The 21,105-nt window shown below is 57.4% G+C and overlaps 2 protein-coding genes across 6 annotated transcripts in view; one reads left to right on the top strand and one right to left on the bottom strand.

The window, feature by feature from the left end:
• Positions 1-21,105, top strand: part of EPN2 (epsin 2) — a 68,864-nt gene that overhangs the window by 17,368 nt on the left and 30,391 nt on the right. For 3 of the 5 annotated variants that reach the window (XM_036836142.1, XM_036836141.1, XM_036836138.1), the window contains exon 2: positions 15,964-16,727. In XM_036836142.1, coding sequence (XP_036692037.1) covers positions 16,133-16,727 — 595 coding nt within the window. In that variant the 5' untranslated portion in view covers positions 15,964-16,132. Of the gene's footprint in view, positions 1-6,609; positions 6,797-15,963; positions 16,728-18,353; positions 18,517-21,105 lie in introns of those variants that run through there. The other 2 variants (XM_036836143.1, XM_036836139.1) reach the window with 2 other exon arrangements.
• On the bottom strand, positions 10,282-13,174 carry LOC118887393 (peroxiredoxin-1-like). Its single transcript, XM_036838183.1, is given in 5 exon segments — positions 10,282-10,341; positions 10,343-10,898; positions 12,420-12,758; positions 12,838-12,940; positions 13,072-13,174. Coding segments are annotated over 5 exon segments (1,161 nt in total).

Here is a 21,105-nt window from a genome sequence, read left to right as displayed (position 1 = left end):
CACAGGCTCAGTAGTTGTGGCACATGAGCTTAGTTGCTCCGCGGCATGTGGAATCTTCCCGGACCAGGGCTGGAACCTGTGTCCCCTGCATTGGCAGGTGGATTCTTTTTTTAATATTTTATTTTATTTTATTTATTTATGGCTGTGCTGGGTCTTCATTTCTGTGCAAGGGTTTTCTCTAGTTGGGGCAAGTGGGGGCCACTCTTCATCGCGGTGCGCAGGCCTCTCACTATCGCGGCCTCTCTTGTTGCGGAGCACAGGCTCCAGACGCGCAGGCTCAGTAATTGTGGCTCGCGGGCCTAGTTGCTCCGCGGCATGTGGGATCTTCCCAGACCAGGGCTCGAACCCGTGTCCTCTGCATTGGCAGGCAGATTCTCAACCACTGCGCCACCAGGGAAGCCCTGGCAGGTGGATTCTTAACCACTGCGCCGCCAGGGAAGCCCTCGATGTAGCTTTAATTTGCATTTTTCTGAAATGTGAGCTGATCATTTCATATGCTTAGGGACCACTTACATTTTTTGGTGGACAGTTCTTTTCCCATTTTTCTCTTGAGTTATTGGTTGCTTGCTTCTCAATTTCTGTGAGTTCTTTATATTTTTGGAAGGTTGGTTCCTTGTGTAATGAGCTGTAAATATTTTTTTAAATTTTATTATTTATTTGTTTGTTTTTGGCTGCGTTGGGTCTTAGTTGCGGCATGCAGGGTCTTTCATTGCGGTGCACGGGCTCTTTGTTGGGGCGCTTGGGCTTCTCTCTAGCTGTGGCGTGCAGGTTTTTCTCTTCTCTAGTTGTGGTACACAGGCTCCAGGGCACGTGGGCTCTGTAGTTGTGGTGCGCGGGTTCTTTACCACTGGACCACCAGGGAAGTCCATGTACATATTTTTTCAGGCTAGGAATTATTCTAATCTAGCCAGATTCTTTTAAGTACCCCTCCCCCCATCTCCTCTTAAAGATTCAGACTGTGGCCTTGGGATGGAGTATGGTCCTATTGGGACAGAACCGTGACCTTGGCTTCCTTCCAGGACTTTAAGTTAACTGGCCGCAGACAGGTTTTCTGCATGAGCATACAGTGGTGTGGACGTGTTTGCATCTGTGTGGGCGTGGGCTGTGACAACGGCCAGCCCCTCCTTCGGTAACAGTGGCCCTCTGGCAGCGGAGGCTGCGTGTCCAGGGTGTGTGGTCACCATCATCATTTGTGGAGCAGGCTGATGGAAGGCCGTTTTTTTTTTTTTTTTTTGGTTGTTATTCACAGCCTTAGAGATACGTGATTTATGTACCACACAATAAGGTTCACTCATTTGAAATATATCAAAAGCTTTTAGTACATTTAACGTTGTGCAACCATCCGTGTACTCTTACTTTGGAATATTTCATCAGCCCCAAAAGAAGCCCCGTACCCATGAAGCAGTCACCCCCTTCCCCCTCGTCCCCCAGCCTCTGGCCACTGTCGGTCTGCTTTCTGTCTCTGGACTTGCCTGTCCTGGACGACTCGTAGAAATGGAGCAGCGTGTGGCCTTGCGTGTGTGCTTCCCTCGGCGTGTTGTCACAGTTCACTGTGTGCAAGCAGGTGCCTGCACCTCCTAACGCGTTCAGGCTGAATGCTGTTCCGCTGTATGGATACACCACGTTTTATTATTCTATTTACCCGTTCCTCTGTTGAAGGGAAGCCCTTTCCACTTTCTGGCTGTTACGAGCGATGTTGCTGTGGGCTCCGTGGGCACCGTGTCCTTTCTCTTGGGTAGAGACACGGGCCTGCACCGCCCCCATGCTGGGCAAGGAACGTGGAGAACGGCACACTGGCCTCTAAAGTGCTGGACACAAAGCGACACACGTCACTTCTGCCACATTTTACTGGCCGGGGCCGTGGCTGACCCAGAGTGGGGGGTGGGGAACGCAGTTCTGTCCCAGGCCCTGGAAGCCGCGGACTAGAAATGTTTGGCGCACAGAACTAATGACTGCAGAGAGGGGAAGCGGGCGTCCGGGGGCCCAGGGGAAGGATCCTGTCTGGAGGGGTCACTAGCAAGGTGGAGCTCCAGGGTGAGAATTATCTGCCACTGATGGGTCCGCCTTGAAAGCTGGTTGGTGGAGAGACCTTGAGTCTTCCAAGGAGCAGCTTAGAAGTGTGTGGCGGTCTTGGAGAGGACAAGGGCAGCCTCATGGAAGGAACGTTGAGCTCCGGGGCTGAGGACCGGGCTCCCTGAGCTTTCCCGGCAGGCGCCGGGGCTCAGCAGAGGGAGCGCAGAGCTCACCCACCCTCTCTTCTCGCCTGTAAAATGCCTCCTTTGCGGGATGTGGCACACAGTGGGCTGTTATGAAAGGCAGCTGTCACCTTGGTGAGTTTGGCCAGCAGCAGTGGAGCCTGCGGTCACGGAGTGAACGGGCCTGGCCTCCCCGGGTCTTGGTCCATCTTCCCTGGGAAGCACGGATGTGCCGAAGGACCGCCCTGCCCTCCCCCTGGTGACCCCGGGCTGGCTGAGGGAGGAGGAGGCTGGTGGCCAGTGAGTATTCTGGGGCAAGTAGACAGCTCTCCCATAAAATGCAGTGTTTTCTGGACAGACCTGCGTACGCGCCCTCGTCCGTGCTGGAAGCGCACTCCTTTATTATTATTTTTCTAAACAAAGTAGCACAAAGGCAATGTAAACATTGTTTGAACAAAAGCATTTGGCTAATGGAGATAAAACCAGAAGGAAAATAACAACTTTAATTTCTTTCTGGCTTTTGTGTTTTGACATTTAGCAGCGTACTTCTAATCTTTTAAGAATTTGAAAAAAATCACACGTTGTGGAAACCGCGGTTTGTTTCTGCGTGTTCACTTAGCGTGAAACGGACTCGGCGCCCGCCTTGCCCGACCTCGGCCTCTCCTGGAGCGTGTGGCGGGGGACCGCGGGGCCGAGGAGGGTCCGGCGGAGGCGCGCTGCGGACCCCGTAGGAGGGGCGGAGGGCTCCACCTCCGTCCACGCGGCTCTTTCAGGTCGGCATCTGTGGGGCCTCGAAGGCGCCACTGCGCTCCCCGGAGGAGGTGACCACCCGTGACGCTGGGGCCAGCCATCTTTCCACTCCGACCGGCTGTTGCTTTTAAACCGCAGCAGTATCGTAGGCCGTGTGTCCTGCTCTGCAAGACGTCTGTGGGTCCTGGACTTGGGCGTCAGGTGAGGGTGGGGAGAGCCGCCGAGATCGGGGGCGGCGTGTGAGCAGGTGGGATCGAGTCGTTCCTTCCCGCGGCAGATGTGTGCCCGGCTCCGCGCCAGGCCCTGTGAGGCAGCCCAGTGTGCAGACAGTCGGGGCCTCTGTCCCCCGAGGGCCCGCAGTCCAGAGGTCGGGGGAGGAAGGAGGGAGAGGCGGGGGAGGGCCGGAAGCCGGCCGCGGCAGGCGGGGGGCGCTCCGGGAGGGGGAGGTGGTGGCGATGGGCTCAGTGTCGTGCCACGGGGGCCTGGGCCTCCATGCGGCAGGCCTGGGCGGGCCGTGCGCTCCCACACAAGGGTGTCTGAGCTGTTGGTCGGCGTAACAGGACGCGTGCGGCTCTCCCAGCCTGAGGCTGGCTTCGTGCCACATCCTCTGGACTCCCCGCGCCCCTGTCAGTTAGCGTCGCTCCCTGAGACCCTCGGCTCTTGCCTCCCCTGCGCTGGATGGTTCTCCTGTGTCTCTGCCCCGCTCCTGGCCCTTCTTGGACTTCACTGATGGCCACTCGCCTCCTCTGACTTGTGCCCTCATCCCTGCTCTCCTGGGCTCCTCCAGCGCCCCTCCCAGCCCTCGGCACCATCTGCCCCTTGGCCGTCTCCATCCTCCATGCCTGTCCTGACAGCACCTCCAGCTACGTTCGCCTGAAATAAAACTACTTGTTCTGCCTCTTTCCTTCTCCTGAAACCGGCTCACCCTCCGCACCTTGACATCCTGTTAAAGGTGCCTCTGTGTCCCTGCCATTCCCGCCGGCCTCCGGTGTGGGCTCCGCGTGCTTCCTGCCGCCCCCGCCCCGCAGTCTGCCTGCCGCCCCCGCCCCGCGGCTCCATCGGGACTGCAGAAGCCCCGCCTCGGCGGCGCCACCTCTCTGCCCCCGACACGCAAACCCACTCCAGTAGCTTTGACTGCAGCAGTGTATCTTAAAATAATTTTAAGTGGTAGCAGTTGAACGTTACTCATCTTAATAGTTTTTTATCTACAAAATGCCATGGTGCCTTTGGCGGTTCCTCAGAAAGTTAAACAGAGAGCTGCCACGTGACCCAGCAGCCCTGCTCCTTGGTATCTGCCCGGGAGAACTGAACACGCGCGTCCACACAAAAACTTGTACGCAAAGTTCACAGCAGCCGTTATGCATAACGGCCAGGAAATGGAAACAACCCAGGTGCCCTCCAGCTGACAAGTGGGTAAATAAAATGTGGTCTATCCATACGATGGAAAATTACTCCTCCATAAAAAAGAGTGAAGTACTGATAGATAGTGCAGTGCAAATGAACCTTTAAAATATGCTAAGTGAAAGGAGCCAGACACAAAGGCCACATACTGTGTGATTTCATGTACGTGAAATGTCCAGAATAGGTGAATCCACAGAGACAGAAGGCAGGCTGCTGGTTGCCTGCCGGGGGCTGGGTGAAAGGAGGAGTGGGCGGTGACTGACGACATGCAGGGTCTCCTTGGAGATATGAGAACGCCCACCACGGCCACGGTTACCCAACACAGTGAGGGTGCTAAATTGAGTGTGAATTGTACACTTTAAAATGGTGAATTTTATCTCTACAAAAACAAAACAATAGAAAAACAACCCCTCCCCCAAATGCTGTAACAGTGAGACCTGATTTCATGTACGTTATTACTTAATGCAGGTATTTGAGTTTAAAAGTAAATTGAAGAGGTGGCACATATATACAATGGAATATTACTCAGCCATAAAAAGAAACGAAATTGAGTTATTTGTAGTGAAGTGGATGGAGTTAGAGTCTGTCATACAGAGTGAAGTAAGTCCAGAAAGAGGAAAACAAATACAGTATGCTAACACATATATATGGAATCTAAGGAAAAAAAAAAAAAAGTCATGAAGAACCTAGTGGTAAGACGGGAATAAAGACACAGACCTACTAGAGAATGGACTTGAGGATATGGGGAGGGGGAAGGGTAAGCTGTGACAAAGTGAGAGAGTGGCGTGGACATATATACACTACCAAACGTAAAATAGATAGCTAGTGGGAAGCAGCCGCATAGCACAGGGAGATCAGCTCGGTGCTTTGTGACCACCTAGAGGGGTGGGATAGGGAGGGTGGGAGGGAGGGAGATGCAAGAGGGAAGAGATATGGGAACATATGTATATGTATAACTGATGCACTTTGTTGTAAAGCGGAAACTAACACACCATTGTAAAGCAATTATACTCCAATAAAGATGTTTAAAAAAAAAAAGACTATGGGATAGGGAAAAAAAAATAAAAAATAAAAGTAAATTGATTTAGGGACTTCCCTGGCGGTCCAGTGGTTAGGACCCAGCACTTTCACTGCCGAGAGCCTGGGTTCGATCCCTAGTCCGTGAGCTAAGATCCCACAAGCTGTAAGGCATGACCCAAAAAAAAAAAAAATTGATTTGAAGAAAAATATTAAGCAAACAATAGTGCAGCTTACAATAAGAGTGAAGGAGAGAATTCCTAAGATGGCACCTGGCACGTTGGAGACGCCCTGTGAGTGTTAACCATTATTACTGTTACTTGGAGGATTTGGCAAAAATCTGGAAGGTGAGTGACCAAGGTCGGCAGGTCCAGATTCCTTAGCGCGCCGAGTGAGGCCCGCAGACGTCCCCACGCCTCGTCATCGCCTCCCTCGTGCCCTGCCGTCCCCCCATCCTCCCGCGGCTCTGCCTTGGTTGCGTGGATGGCCCAACCCAGACGAGCCGCGTCGTATGTTTGTTTCCCCGTGAGCACCGTTCTTTAAGCACCGAGTGTGTGAAAAGTACTTGTTGAATCTAGTATCAGCTAAACCGTTCATCTCTCTTTGCGCTGTGATGATGAAATGATGTTATAAGAGCAAAAGTATTTTTAAAATACAGTTCAGAGGACACTTGTACACCCTGTGGAGTAGTTCTGCTCCCAGGAACGTGGTCTAGAACACTTGGTACACGAGTCCCAGGGGACACACGTGCACACACCAGCACTGTTCACGATGGTGAAAAGGTGAACTCCGTCTAGGTGTCCACGGACAGGAGAGGGAGTGGGGAGACTTACACATGAGCACAGGCAGCTGCCATACGGCAGGGACACGGATGAGCCACCCAGACACGCAGCCACACGTGTGGACAAGTCTCAGAGACGTAGTATCGACACCGGAGCAGGTTGTGGAAGTGGTACAACATGTGTGGTAAGATCATTTTCTTTTTTAAAAAGCAGTGGACAGAGGAACTCAGAACCCGAGCTGTTTGCTGGGAGGGGGAAGGGGCCTGGGGGACAGGGGTGCCTCGTCTGTGCCCCACATGGGGTTGGCGCTTCTGCTTTTGTATATGCCCAACAGCATGTCACAAACACTTAAGAGGACAGAGGAGGGGCAGGAAGAGCTTCGGGCGGGTGCGCCTTTTCTGGGCCGACCGTGACATTTGAGAGCCCAGTGAGTGTTGCAGAGTAACACCCTGGGCAGGTCTCCAGCAGAGGGGAAGGAGGGAAGTTGCACTTTTATTCTGAACCAAAAGAGGAAGCTTACCTTTCATCACCGAGACCCGGTTTTTCCTGGTGGTGTTTCAGATGACGGCTGTTTTAAAGGAATAATCAGCGTTCTCGGGTTGTTACAGCCGTGTGGCTGATTTAGCAGAAGACACGGTTATAGCCAAAGAGGTACTGTTTCTTAAGGGTGTGAGTTCTGAAGGGCTAATTTTTTAAAAAATAAATTTATTTATTTTTGGCTGCATTGGGTCTTTGTTGCTGCACGCGGGCTTTCTCTAGTTGCGGTGAGCGGGGGCTACTCTTCGTTGAGGTGCGCGGGCTTCTCATTGTGGTGGCTTCTGTTTCTTGCTGAGCATGGGCTCTAGGCACGAGGGCTCAGTAGTTGTGGCGCACGGGCTTAGTTGCTCCGTGGCATGTGGGATCCTCCCGCACCAGGACTCGAACCCGTGACCTGTGCATTGGCAGGCGGATTCTTAACCACTGTGCCACCAGGGAAGTCCTCCAGGAGGGCTCATTTTTAAATCATTTTGGAGTTTCTGGTACCTGAGGCTCCCACCCTGCCGGATTTCGTCGTGTTGCCATCTGTGGGACCTGACATGTCCCAGGGTGAAGCTTTCTTGGGAGAGCGTTAAAGGCCCCCTTCTTTGTGGGCTGCACTGGAAAGAGCTGGGAACGCCAGGGTCCGATCCCGCGACAGCACCACACCGCTCAGAACTCACGTCCGCACGCGGCCGGGGCTGGGCCCCTTCCAGTTGCGGCATCTTTGCTCCTGCCCGCTTGGTTTGGTGAGCTGGACAGGATGTCCTGTGGCCAGCTGAACAGGGGGTAGGAAAACAGTTGCTTCTCTGCCATCTTTTGGCCTCTTCAGCACCTAGACAGGAGGGGCCCTTCTAGGCCTCCGGATTCAGTGAGGAAAAATTCATTGTTCTTATGACTTTGAGCATTGGATTTGTCTGAAGCTAAACAGAATAAGAATAGAGATGAAGAGGGTGGGACCAGAAGCCAGAGGTCTGGGATCAAATCCTGGTCCTGCCACTTGCTGGCCTGTAGCTTAGGCCAATTACTTACCTCTCTGTGCCTCGACTTCCTCGCCCATGAAATGAGGGTAAGAAGAAGAATTACTCCCCGTAGAATTCTTACACGGTTCAGTGAGTGGATACGCCTGGCATACAGTCAGGGCTCAGTCAGGATTCTCCAGTTTCTGTTTAGAGAGCCTCTTCTATTTTCGGTTTCTATTCTAAGCCTGTTCTCTTACGATGACTGCTAGTATCAGAGGGTTAGCACATCTGAGACCTTGCTTGGAAATGCCAGCCGCACAGGAGAAGAGCTGGAGCCGGTGCCCGTGTTGAAAGGTTGTGCGTGTGGTCAGGCATCTTCTGCCCAGCGCCTTCTCCCTGGGCCCTTGGTGCTTCTGTAGGCTCGTCCCCCTGCTGTGGACGTTGTCTCCAGGCTGTCCTCGGGGGGCTGCTGAGAAACACCCTCAGAGACACACTCACCTTGGCACAGCCGGGAGCAAGCAGGTGTCTGGACCCCTGTCACGCTGCGCTGAGCAGCGGCCGTCCTCACTGCGTCCCCTGGCCTCCGGTCACGCTGGAAAGGCAGGGTGTAGGTCCCTGTGGCTAGACAGGAGGCGTCCGTCCTCGCCTCGCACGCTGCCCAGGCTGCTGCCCCTGAGCCCAGGCTGGCGGGGCTTCGGGGCCTCCACTCCCCTCGGGGTGTGCTCCGTGCAGGCTTGTCCATCCCTGTCCTCGGGTCTGGCGTCGTGAGCTTTCAACCACGTAGTTTGGTTTTACGTGTTTGGTGAGCGGAGCAGCTGTTCTGCCCCGAGTGACAGAGATCCCGAGGGAGACCGAGTGGGAGACTGGCCCGAGGTGTGAACCCCGGTGTCTGAGTAGGGGGGGCGGGGGTGCTGTTTTCCTTTCTTTCCCTCTGTGTTCATTCACTCAGCACACGTCAGAGCGCTCCCGGAGTCGGGCTCTGTCCTCGGCGCCGAGGACACAGCGGTGAAGAGGGGCAGGGCCCGGCGCTCGCGGGGGAAGCAGACAAACGGGGCATAAGCAGGAAGCTGTCCAACAGAGAGAGGGGCTCTGCCGCACGTGGAAAGTGGTGACTTGAGAGAGTGACGCGTGGTCCCGAGGAGGCGAGGTCTAAGCTGACAGGAAAGAGCCGGTGTAGCGGCAGTGCCGGGAGGTGGCAGGCGGAGGAGACAGCAGGTGCAGGCAGGTCGTTCCAGGGAGCAGGGACGTGACGGGGAAGAGGGCGCAGCACGTGGGTGGCACACGAAGAGCTCACCTTCCCAGTGCGCCCGTCTTCTGGTCTCTGGGGCTCTGGTGCACCCCCCGCGCAGCCTGGGCTGGGCCTGTGAGGACCCGGGGACATCAGCCGTCACTCCCTGAAGCCGTGGGAGCCCCCTTCCTGCACGGCCGCGTGGGGAGAGTTGGACGTGACCTCCCGGCCCTGCTGGTTTAAGGGCCGAGGTGAGCAACTGCCCCTTCTTCTCACGGCCTTGGTTTGCACTTACACAGCATGCAGGCACCTGTTCCTTACCCGCACGCGGGCTTCCTCTGGGCGAGCATCTTGAGCTCCTTTTGAGAACAGTGTCAGGTTGCTGCTGAGCCTGAAACCGGGTCTGTGGGATTCTGGCTGCGGGGTCCACAGCCCCCCGCTTTGGCTTCCGCTCTCCCGCGGGCTCCTCAGGACATGGCGACAGCTCAGCACTTAGCACCACCACAGTGACCAGCCAGGTCTAAATTAAGCATGAAATCATGGGAATTCTAAATTTTCCCATGTAGCTCTTTTTTTTTCCCAAATGTCTCAAGCTGGAAAATTCTACTGATCAAACTGTAATCCATCGCTGGGCCTGCCCGGTGGGGTGGGTATGAAGCCGTCGGTTGCCCCCCCCAGTCTCTGGGTGGCATTGCCACCTACCATTAGTGGGTATTTCTGGTAGCAGAGTCACAGCATGTTAGAATGGAGAGTCTGGCCCGGGGGTCACACGTGTGCCAGCTGCCTTCCTTGCGGGGGGGGCCGCGTTGCGAGGGCCGCTCTTCATACTCCACGGCCCCCGGGAAGCCGCACAGGCCAAAGAAACATCCACCGCTAGGCTTCTTGCCGGAATTCCAGCCTCTCTGTGGCTGACCTGGGGCAGGGGCTGCCCGTGACACCACGGAGACGGCAGGGAATTGAGCCACTTGTCGGAAAGGGCCTGGGGAAAGGGCCTGGGGACGGGAGGCTTGGGCAGGTCGTCCGGTCTGGCCTGCCCCGTCACTTGGGGAGCGGGAGGCTGGGCCTGGCCTGGGCCCCGCTCGCCCGGCTCCTGCTTCTGTGTGCTCTGCAGCTCCACGCTGATTGCTTTCTGGCCGGGTTTTTTTTTTTTTTTTTTTCCTCCTCGGCTCAAGTTTAGTAAAACTACAGAAGACCAAAAGTGATACCCTACTACTATATACATCAGTTTGCCTGCCCCATAATACTGCTCAGGCCATTCCCTCCAGACGAAGCAAGGCTGGCCTCCCCAACCCCTGCTGGAAAGGCCCGTCCTGTCCCACAGCACATCTGGGCTGAGTGTAAGGTCTTGTGTTTGAAGCATGACAGTGGTACAGAAGAGGTTTTGCTCTCATGGCCACCTACCGCAGCCTGGCCCTAAAATGGCCCAGCGCTCACTTCTGCTTAGAGAAACATTCTTGGCTCTTCTGGACATCAGGCTTGATGGTATCGCTTGCCAGGCTTCCAGCCAGCTGGGCACACTTCCCCATGTTTGTCAGTAGACTGGAAGGCCTGAACTAGTCTCAGTGTCTCATCCACAGAATGGCCAACAGGAAGGTCATTTATGGTGATCTGTCGAAGGATACCTTTATCATCAATAATAAAAAGGCCCCTGAATGAGATGCCTTCATCGGCCTTTAAGACCCCATGGTCCTGAGCAATGATGCGCTTGGGGTCTGATATCAACGGAATGTTCTTGGGTCCCAGTCCTCCTTGTTTCTTGGGTGTGTTGATCTATGCCAGGTGACAGAATTGCGAATCCACAGAAGCACCAATCACTTGGCAGTTGAGTTTCTTAAGTTCCTCTGCCCCATCACTGAAAGCAGTGATCTCCGTGGGGCACACAAAGGTGAAGTCAAGAGGGTAAAAGAAGAGCACAACATATTTTCCTTTGTAGTCAGATAGGCTGGTATCTTTGAACTGACCATCTGGCATTACAGCAGTTGCTTTGAACTGGGGGGCACGGTGCCCGATTTTGGCATTTCCTGAAGACTTATTGCTCTCAGCAGTTCTCACAGACAAACCACAGAGGACAGTCAGGAAGGAGACACGCTGGCCAGGTTTTTTAAGAATGTTGTCCGTGGTTGGTTATTTGCAAAACTGCTCTGAGGAGTGGCAGAGGTGAGGGAGCGTTACGGAATTCTTTGTCGTCTGTGGCATGTTTGTGCATCCACTTGGTCCAGCCGTCAGGGTGTTTGATCCTCAACCCTGGGAGGGAGGTGCAGCTTGTCACACCCCCATTTCTAAGTGACTGCGCTGTCGGATGGCCAGAACCATGTCTCCCGACCCCGGTCCTTGCTTCACATCATCTTTTAAAATGACCACATTTCAACACCTGTGTAATCTGCACCCAGGGCTGCTCTTCCCAGAGACTGAATGATTGGCCACATTGGTAAAGAAAAACGAAATTCCTCATGTGTGTTTTCAGTACTGATTTCTACTTTTAGCAAAATCAAGAACAGGTAAAGTCATAGGAAGATGTCTGACATTGAATTTTCCTGTGCTTGTTCCACGACTGTCGTGTCTTGGGAGAAGCCCCCAGGTGGCTCTTTGAGGGGGTGGTTAGAGGGGGGCAGGGGTCATCCAGCATGGGGGCAGTGCCGTCAGACCCCACTACAGCCAGTTAACTGGCACCCCGGGGCTCTTCCTGTGTGGGCGGTTTCACTGTACCTGCTTTATCATCTAGAAGTTAAGTCTCACGTTCGTTTTTGCAATTCTTTCAGTATATGAATGCAAAGTCTTCTTTAAGCCCACTTTTGGGATAGAGATATAAAATTTGATTTCTCTACCCAACGAGGAGTCGTTGGGATATGGATGCCGTGTTCAGTGAGTGAGGAGGACATTCCCTTTTCTGGCTGGCCCTCCGCTCCCCCCACCCCGTGGGTGTGAAGGCTGTCACCTGCCTTGAGAAAGTCGCAGGAGGCTGCCAGATGCAGGTAGTGTGAGCTGCCGTCTGGGGAACGTTCATTCAGTGGGATCTGCCGCTTGTGACTGGCCTGGCCCGCGACTCTTAGGTCTGGGGAGGCGAGAGGCGTTTGCCGCCTTTCCCTCATAGCTGGTCCTGGTCCCTGATACTGATCCCTGATCCCTGAAAAGCCCCCAGAATCTCCATGGGGGTTTGGTGGAAACCCCGACCGACTGCATCTTCTCCGCGCCTGGCCAGCCATGCCCCATCACAGAAGCGCGATAGCCGAGGCACACGTGGGCTTTGACCAGGGACCCACCTGGGCTGCGGGACCACGGAGAGCTTCTCCCTCCCACGGTCGGGGGGTCGGAGACTCTAGATTTGGAAGGAATTTCCCCACCCCGCTCTGCAGGCCCTCGGAGCATGTTTTTATGGAATTCTTCTTGCCCCCAGGGGCATCACTCCAGCCTTAGAATTTTTTGTTTGTTTTTTTTAGTTTTGTGCTATTTGCTGTTTTATTCCGTCTATTTCTAGTCTCCACTGTCGCTCGAATTCTGGTTGTGTTTTCAGATACGCCAGAATTTTTCTGCCCTGGCCTGTCCTCGGCAAATGTGATCCCGCGGTTACTTTATGGTCACCATTACGAGCTGCTCTCGAAAAAGGGTGATGATCTGGGAGTTTAGCTGGGATGCCTGCGTGTCGACTAAGGGATGCAGCTCCGTGGTCGGCCTGGGCTGCGGGTCAGCTGTGCCTGGGGGCCTGGTTGGAGGCTCTGAGCGCGCTCTTCGGCTGTTGCCCAGGACGGAGCGCACAGGCTGCAGGTGACACGTGGCCGCGGGGGCTCCTGCAGCTGTGAAGTGCAGGGTGAGGGGCTTCGGGCACAGGTGGCCCACGGGTTCGGGCAGTGTCCTGTCCTGCTCCGGCTCCATCCTTGGCCCCTGCTTGCTGCTGTGCGGGCTCAGCAAGCTGGAAACGGAAGGCGAATCGAGGAGGAAGGTTCGGACAGTGGAGCCTGCAAGCTATTCAGAAAAGAGCGAGAACAGACCAGAACTCAGGTCTGGGTGTGCACTTGGGGAGTGTCGGGGCTTTGAGGGGAGCCGCGGCGGGTGTTTGCTGGCAGGAAGATGTCTGGGCGTTTACAGTCAATCCTGGGGTTGAGGGGGGAGGTTTTAAAATGGGAAAACGAGGTCTGAGGTCTGCGGGGCGAGTGGGATGGACCCACAGTGCCCGCCTCCTCCGTTGAGGGCCCAGGAGGCCCCTCACAGCGCCAGAGACTCACCTGCGGTCTCAGGTGAGGCAGGCGCGGAGCAGGTGGGCCCTGAGGGTGGTACATCAGAGGCACCTTTGGGGCCCCTTCCCCTTCGGGAGTTGCTGACCCCCATCTCGCCCTTTCTGTAGCTTTAGGAAAACTGCACGCAGCTGCTCTCAGTACACTCCTGTGCTTTCTCTGACTGTAACAAGTATTTCATTAGCTTTTCCCCTCTCAGAGCCGAAGTATTTCAGAGAGACTGCTACCAGGTGTCCTTGCAAGTTGGGCCGTAGCCCCTCTTTCTCAGCTGTCCGGGTTCCTTTCCCAGCCTGGGTCCGGGAGGGCGGAGGCACCCCGCCCTCGCTCGCGAGAACGGCTGCCTTTTCTCTGCCACCAAAGGCCTGGGAGGCTCGGGGGGTGCCCTGGCCGGGCCTCGCGGCCTCCCCCGGGAGGACACCGGCCTAGAGGACGGGCGGCAGAGCCCGACACAGCATCTCTCCCCCAGGAAGTGGTTTCTTTTCATTACGTCTTTAACCATTTGAGGCCTGTTTCCCAGGACCATTGCTCTCGTGCTTCCCCGGAGTGCCTCCTGACCTGGAGGAAGGTGGCCGGGGTCCCTCCAGCCCACCTGCTTCTCCGAGGAGCGGGGTGCTCGTGCCTGCCGAGCCCCCAGTGGGTGACAGACCAAGTGCCGGGTGGGCGCGGGCCCTGGGGAGCTCGGGTGTGACTGGTGACGCTGGTGAGCGTTGGCCCTGGGACGCCGGAGCCCTTTCCCTTGGAGGCCCATCCTCTCTCGCCGGCGTGGACGGCCAGCCTGGTCACATCACGCACGCAGGTCCCCATCAGAGCGCCTGGCCCTGGTCCTGGGACACACGGTAGAGGGCTTGTGAGAGCCGGTCGGTCAGGGAGGGGGCAGGCTGTGCCCACCCACGTGGAAGCCCGTGTGCTCTGTGGCTTCAGAAGGAAGCAGACTTCCTGGCCTGCTGAGGGCCACGTGTGCGACTGTCACTAGGGTGGGCTTCTGTGCCCCCACGTCCGCTGGCTCCCTGTGCGGAGTGGGCGTTTCCTGCGGCTTCCCCTTCTGACACTCTGTTCCCTCACTTCTGAGGCTGTGGATGGGGCGGGGGGGGGGGGCCGTCCGTCGTCCCTCTGGCAGGAGCAGCCCAGCGTAGGGGCCGCGGCGAGGCGGCGGGTCCTCCCTGGGGGCTTGGGCTGCCCGTCTGCACCAGGGCCGGAATGACCCTTACCTGGAAGGCTTCTTGTGGACAGCCGGGCCCGAGGCCACCCGGCTCCTTCCCAGGCCAGAGGCCCAGAGGCGGCTGGGGTGGGGTGGAGTGTGGGGCAGCTGCTGGCTTTGTCCCCGGGCCCGGCTGCACTGCTCTGTCCTTGGCGGCCCCTGTGGGCTCTGGGCTGTCTCCTCCTTCTCCAGGAGAGGAATCACCTAGCAGCCACTCCCCTTCCGCCTCCCGGAAGTCTCCCCCTTTGAAGACCTCCCTGAAGGTTATTTCTGCAGAAAGTGCCTTCCGTGCCTGCCTTTGTGGCCCCCAGCAGCCAGCTGAGTTGTTCTGGATTTGCATCCTCTGTCCCCCGCCAGACGGCGCCTTCCTGAGGGAAGGGACACTGTTTCTAATCTGTTTCATAAATCTATCAGCAGTGTTTATTATCCACGTCAGGCACAGTGCTGGGTGCTCACTGGTGACCAAGCCAGGTGGGATCCCCATACTCTGGACCAGAGCCCGTGGTCAGAGGCGTGGCCCTCACTCCAGCTCTGCAGAAGTTTCTTCCCTGGAGAGATGTGTTTGTGGCGAAGGGCTGGGTGGACCTGTTCATGTGTAACTCTCAGTTTTCTCCTCTGTGAAGTGAGGAAATTGGAGTAGAACCAGATTATTTGTAAGGTTGTACTGCACAGCTTGGGCCAGATGCCGGAGGCCTTTGAAAGCCCAGTGGGGAGCCTAAGCCCTGCTCTAGAAGGGGAGTTGGGAGACTTTATAAGAAGTCAGAAGAGGTGGTCACGGAGAATCCCCCGCAGTTAGAAGTGTGGTGCCCAAGCCGGTGTAGACAAGCATTAGGTTGTTCTAGCTGGCTTTTGCCCGGCGGTGAAAAAAAAATACAATCAAAATACAATCGGGGACTTTCCTGAGAAGCCACTGCAATGAGAAGCCCACGCACTGCAATGAAGAGTAGCCCACATTCTCCACAACTAGAGAAAGCCCGCGCGTGGCAATGAAGACCCAACGCAGCCAAAAATAAATAAAATTAAATAAATAAATAAATTTATTAAAAAAAACACAATCGCAGCAGAGCCGATCCAGTGGAAGTGTTTTGAAAATATAACAGTAGTTAGTGTTACTGCTTTCCTTCCAGAGGCTTAAACTTGAGTTTAAACTCTATTCCTTTTTTTTTTTTTTTTAAAGTTAACCATTTTGTAAATTTATTTATTTTTGCTGCGTCGAGTCTTCGTTGCATGTGGGCTTTCTCTAGTTGCAGCGAGCAGGGGCTACTCTTCAGTGAGGCGTGTGGGCTTCAGTAGTTGTGGCACAAAGGCTCAGTAGTTGTGGCTCACAGGCTCAGTAGTTGTGGCTCGCGGGCTCTAGAGCGCAGGCTCAGTAGTTGTGGCACACGGGCTTAGTTGCTCTGCGGCATGTGCGATCTTCCCGGACCAGGGCTCTAACCTGTGTCCCCTGCATTGGCAGGTGGATTCTTAACCACTGCGCCACCAGGGAAGTCCCAAACTTTATTGGTTTTTAGCTTGTAATATTGATCTTATCTTAGTTTTGAAGGGAAGATGGCATCTCTTATGTCCTTGGGGGCTGGAGGGCGTCCACTCACCGCCCCGGCTGACCAGTGCCTGCTGTTTGCAAGATGCTTGCCGTCCCGGGGGTGGGGGGCTCGTGCACAGTAACGTTTGTCTTCTTTCTCTAGGTCATGGCTTCCAGCTTCTCGGACCTGAGGCTCCAACAGAGGAAATGACCGTCAGGGACCCTGCTCCAGACCCATTACGGAGACTGAACCTTCACGGGGTGCGAACCTGCCTGGGACAGGGAAGCTTCTCTCTTTGAAGGGCTTTACATTTGTCGCAGAGAAAGTAAAGATGACGACTTCGTCTATCAGACGGCAGATGAAAAACATCGTGAACAATTACTCGGAAGCCGAAATAAAAGTCCGGGAAGCCACGTCCAACGACCCGTGGGGCCCGTCCAGCTCCCTGATGACGGAGGTCGCGGACCTGACCTACAACGTGGTGGCCTTCTCGGAGATCATGAGCATGGTGTGGAGGCGGCTCAACGACCACGGCAAGAACTGGCGGCACGTGTACAAGGCGCTGACGCTGCTCGACTACCTCATCAAGACGGGCTCGGAGCGCGTGGCCCAGCAGTGCCGCGAGAACATCTTCGCCATCCAGACCCTGAAGGACTTCCAGTACGTCGACCGCGACGGCAAGGACCAGGGCGTCAACGTGCGCGAGAAGGCCAAGCAGCTGGTGGCCCTGCTGAAGGACGAGGAGCGGCTGAAGGCCGAGCGGGCCCAGGCGCTCAAGACCAAGGAGCGCATGGCCCAGGTGGCCACCGGCGTGGGCAGCAGCCAGCTCGCCTTCGGCCGGGGCTCCAGCCAGCCCAACCTCTCCACCGGCTGCTCGGAGCAGGAGCACGGCAAGGCCGGGGGGTCGCCGGCCTCCTACCACGGCTGTGAGTAGTGGCCGAGCGCTGGGCACCGGGGCTGAGCCGGAGCTCGCAGCCCCTCCATGTTCGCTGCGTGCTCGCTGCCGGCAGCCGACGGCAGCGCCCTCAGTCTTCCTGGGGTTATGGTCCCAGAGGCGCTTTTGGCCCCCGGGCCGCTCTGGCTCGGGGGTCCTGAGACCCTCTGGATGCGTGGGCAGGGCTGGCCCCGGGGCGGGGGGCGCGGGGAAGGCGGGTGTGGAGGCCGAGTCGCCTGCTTCCTCCTGGGGCGGGTCTGCAGCGAAGGGCCTGGCCTGCTCCTGCTGCCTGGCAGTGGGGGTTGGCTGTTCTGGATAATCTGCTTTCTTTCATCTCACATGCCGTGTCTTTCTAATGACTGGGCTGTGGGTCCCCTGACTGGCTCAGTGTCTGTTCTGCTTGAGCGTCTTGGGGTGAGATGGCGTGTGTCTGCCTCACTTGTAGAGGGAGAGGGCAGAAGCCTCTGCAGTAGCCGGCGTGGGCGAGGCCTTCCCCACCTGTGGTCCAGAGTGGTTCGGTCGCGCGGCTGGGTCCGTGCTGGCTGGGGCTGCTCTGTTCTCTCGTTTTGCATGTCGATGACTCTGGGTCTTTGCCCAGCGTTTGGAAGAGACCTCAGAAAATAGAAGTGGGGTTCAGGGCCTGACGGAAGCTGGTCCGGGAGCCGCGTTGGCAACCTTGTCATTCGCCGACGTGGTCCCTGGAATGGCGCCTCTCTGCTTTCGCAGTGTGGTGGCGAGGCGGGGGTCCTGGCGGCCTGCGGGCTGGGGGATGCAGAAACTGTCTCTTCCGGCTGTGAAAACAAAAGTGCAGGTCACTGTACCCTTTGTTTTTGGAATAAGTAACACTGTCAGCATAAAACTTTTTTACTTTTTCTAAGGCAGTTGTTTGCAGTTTGACAAACCGCTGTCGACCTTGCTTAGTTCAGCAGGTTTCAGTAGCATTTCGAGAAGTGGCAATAGGAGATTTTGCATAGTAAGGTCAGACTGCCCGCCTCTGAGAATTCCCAGGGATTGTCGAGCTCAGAGAGGTCCGCGTTGCTTGTCCCATTTGCAGTTCCTGTTGTTTTCCCACTTAGCTGAATGGCTCTGCTGAGGCAAAGTCTGTGACCTTCGTGAAACCCCTTGAAAGAAATGGAACCTGCACCCCAGGGGCTCTAGGGGCTGCCCCTGCGCTAGGTTGCACCATAAAAGGAAGATTGCCCTTAAGAAGCGAAGTTGTGTGTTTCCCTCAGGGAGCCCCTCTCCACCCGAGAAAGGCCCCTGCAGGTGGGCTGAGTCCCGGGCCCCCAGCCTCCTCTTGGGGGAGTGGCTGCGTATGGGCGCTGGGGGCTGCTCCTCTGGCCTGCCTTTTGCGGTCATTGTCGTCTAGCTGAGGCGGTGGCCCGTCCATCGGTCCGAGGGTGTTCCGGGGCAGGGAGGAGTGGGTGGGGCCTCGGGTCCAGTCCTGCCGGCCTTGGCCTCCCCCGCCCTGCCCGGCGCTGCTGTGGTCCCGGCTCATCCCCTGAGACCCTGAGCTCGAGTTGCACGTTCAGGGTCCATTCGCGGGGCCTGGCCTCTGCTGCTGCCTGTCCCTCTAACAGCCTGTCACTCACTGTGTGTGTGTGTCCCTGCCCCACAGCACCGGAGGCCTTGCTGTGTCCCCAGCACCGCACAGGGGCCCCGCTGGGTCAGAGCAAGGAGCCGCTGCTGCTGAGCCAGCGCCCGCCCTTCCTGCCCTGCCCGCCTGTCCCGGGGCTGCCCTCCTGCTGCGCTGGCGCCCAGGTCCAGCCCTGCCTCGCTTGGGCCCGGTGGCCTGGCCTGCGGCTGTGTGCGCTCGCCGTCGCTCAGTGCAGCCGGTGTTCCCCCCGCCTCTCGAGGCCCCGTGTCCTCCCCTCTCCCCAGAGCCCGGCCCCGCACTCCCTTGCCCCTCGCCCGCCCGGAGTCCTGCCAGGGCCTCGGGGGGCCGCTGTTCACCTAAGGCCTGGGGGACCGCTGGGCGCTCCCTGTGTCCCGCTCCCTGAGGAATTGGAGGGGGTCATGCTGGCCGCAGACCCGGGTGTGGGGAAGACCGGGCCGCCTGGCCGCAGTGTGTGGTTCCAGCCTCGCCCCGCCAGGCACACCCGGGCCTCGGCGCCGGTGGCCGGGAGCCATCTCTGCATTGCGGGGACACGTGCCAGGCGGAGGACCTGAAAATGGGATGGGATGGCTTTTGCTTCTCAGCGAACTGCCGTCCTTCCTGAGATCCCCGTGACTGTGGGGAACAGAGTTAGCTGTGCTGCGATTCTAGGTCACGGTGTTTGAAGGTCCCTAACTCAATGGGTAACGAAAATGAGGCTTCTCTTTGGATTGATTAATGGTGTATCCTGGACAGTCTCCAGCTGGGGCAGGTTAAACTGAAAACAGTTCTCAGGGTTGCCCACGAGGAAGTGCTCTCAGTCTGATCTGCCTTCAGTCCCCAGGGGCCCTGCCTCAGAGAAGAAAGTCTTCCCTTCTCTTCTGTTCTTACTGGAAGGAGCGCCAGCGAAGCGCCTCTGTGCCGCTTCCCGACGACCTGGAAACGGTTCCGCTCATCGTGCCTCACACACATCGCCAACCACCCCCCCCCAGGTGCCCGTGTGATCGCCTTGTTGAGCTCTGGGATGTTTCCTTCGCGCCTGTGCTCCCCTCACGGTCTGTACTGGACTCCGCAGGGAGGACCAGCTTTGCAGTGTCGGGAGGCGTGTTTCACAGGCTCCCCGGAAGGCCCGCTGGTGCGCCTGCAGGTTCCCAGTGCCCCCGGGGCCTACCCGTTGAGTAACTGGGGGGTCTGTTTGTGTCCCCCTGGCCCCCAGCTCTGCTGGGACGCTTGCACATGAAGCCCAGGCCCGGGCCGCCCCGCGCCTGGGCCCGTGGGTCCCCCCACTCGGCACCCTCGCATATGCACGTCCGGCAAGTTGCTCCGCCCGCAGCCCACACGGAGTTCTCTTTTCCTTCAGCTCTGGAGAAACTAAGGGTAAAATGGGTGAGCGAGTTTGCTTTTAGACAGTTTCTCGAACCCTGGATGAGTTTTAGGCAAACACGTGCTACGCGCGGTGTCACCCTTTTGAGTGCTTTCCTCTCGGTATCTCACACCCTCTGCATTGCGGGGCTGCCGGGGCTGTCCCGTGACTCCTTGCTGAGCCCTCAGCTGAGTGCCACGCATAAGGTGCGGGCTTGACATGGGCACACGGTGGGTCTGCTTTGAACACACTGGCTTGGAATCCAGCACGAGGAGTCCCACTGACCTGGCTGTCGGAAACTGGTCTCGTGAAGTGCGGGCTGTGATTCAGGGCAGACTTTCGTGAGGGGTGCAAGGCGGACCCCAGGCCCCGCAGGGGAGGCCTGGTGGGCGCGGTGCCGACTCTTGGCCGCGGCTGCTGCTCTGCCCACCGTGATCGTGTTTGAGGAGGGCCTCCTGTCGTGAACTGCGCCCGTCGGCTCCTCTCTGGGCCTCCTCACTCCTTCCGGTCTCCCGCGCACAGCTGCAGAGTTCTTTCCTTCCTCTGCAGCGAGCGCATGGCTGCAGTTCAGTGCCCGCTTTCAGATTGCTTTCCGTGCTCTTACCCACCCCCCTCTTAGAAATGACGCCCTGATCCCGGCTCGCAGAGAGCGCCCGTCCGTCCCAGGGATCCCCGCAGGGTCCGGCGCAGAGCCCTGGTCGCACAGACAGGTCCCCCTGCCGGGTTAGCTGTGCTGCTGCCGGCCTTGGGCGCCCACAGTCCCTCGTTTTGAGCTCCCACCGTGTGCCTCTGTCGTGTGCCCCCTTCCCACTAACGGGGAGAGAGACAGCGAATGGTCGGCATTGTGCTGCACGCTGCACCATGAATGCTCTGGAAACCCCAAACCCAACACCGCCCAGCGTGTGAGGAGTGGGGAGGGTGGTCCGAGTGCGGGGAAGGCCCACAACAAGCCTGGACTGGAGGAGGAGGGCTGGGCTGTGGAAGGTCTGGAAGGGCATCCCAGGCAGGTGGAGGGCGGAGGGCTGGACCGGTGGGCAAGGCTGGGCCCGAGGGACGGGGAGCGTCCCATGTTGGTAGACGTGTGGAGGGCCTCCGGGTCATCGAAAGCCCTTTGGCTTTTACTCAGTTAGCTGGGAGCAGGGCAGGGTTTGGAACCGAGGAGGGATTGGATCCTGCTGAAGGGTGAGAAGGCTCACGAGGACTCTCTGGCTGTGTGGGGGGCCAGGCGGGCCCAGGGAGGCTGGTGGGAGACCCCTGCCTTTCCCCAGGTGGGAGATGACGGTGCTGGACCTGATGGGGCGGAGGAGGCCTGGGCACACTTTAAAGGAACGGGGTGGGTGTGCCCAGGGCTGAGAGGTGGTGACTGCCGGCCAGTGGTCCCCGCTATCGGGAAGGCAGGGCCAGCCAGCTGGC

Source organism: Balaenoptera musculus, chromosome 20 (genome assembly GCF_009873245.2).
Source record: "Balaenoptera musculus isolate JJ_BM4_2016_0621 chromosome 20, mBalMus1.pri.v3, whole genome shotgun sequence".
Taxonomy (NCBI): domain Eukaryota; kingdom Metazoa; phylum Chordata; class Mammalia; order Artiodactyla; family Balaenopteridae; genus Balaenoptera; species Balaenoptera musculus.
The sequence above is the reverse complement of the archived record's forward strand: the minus strand, read 5'-3'. Positions and strand labels throughout refer to the sequence as shown.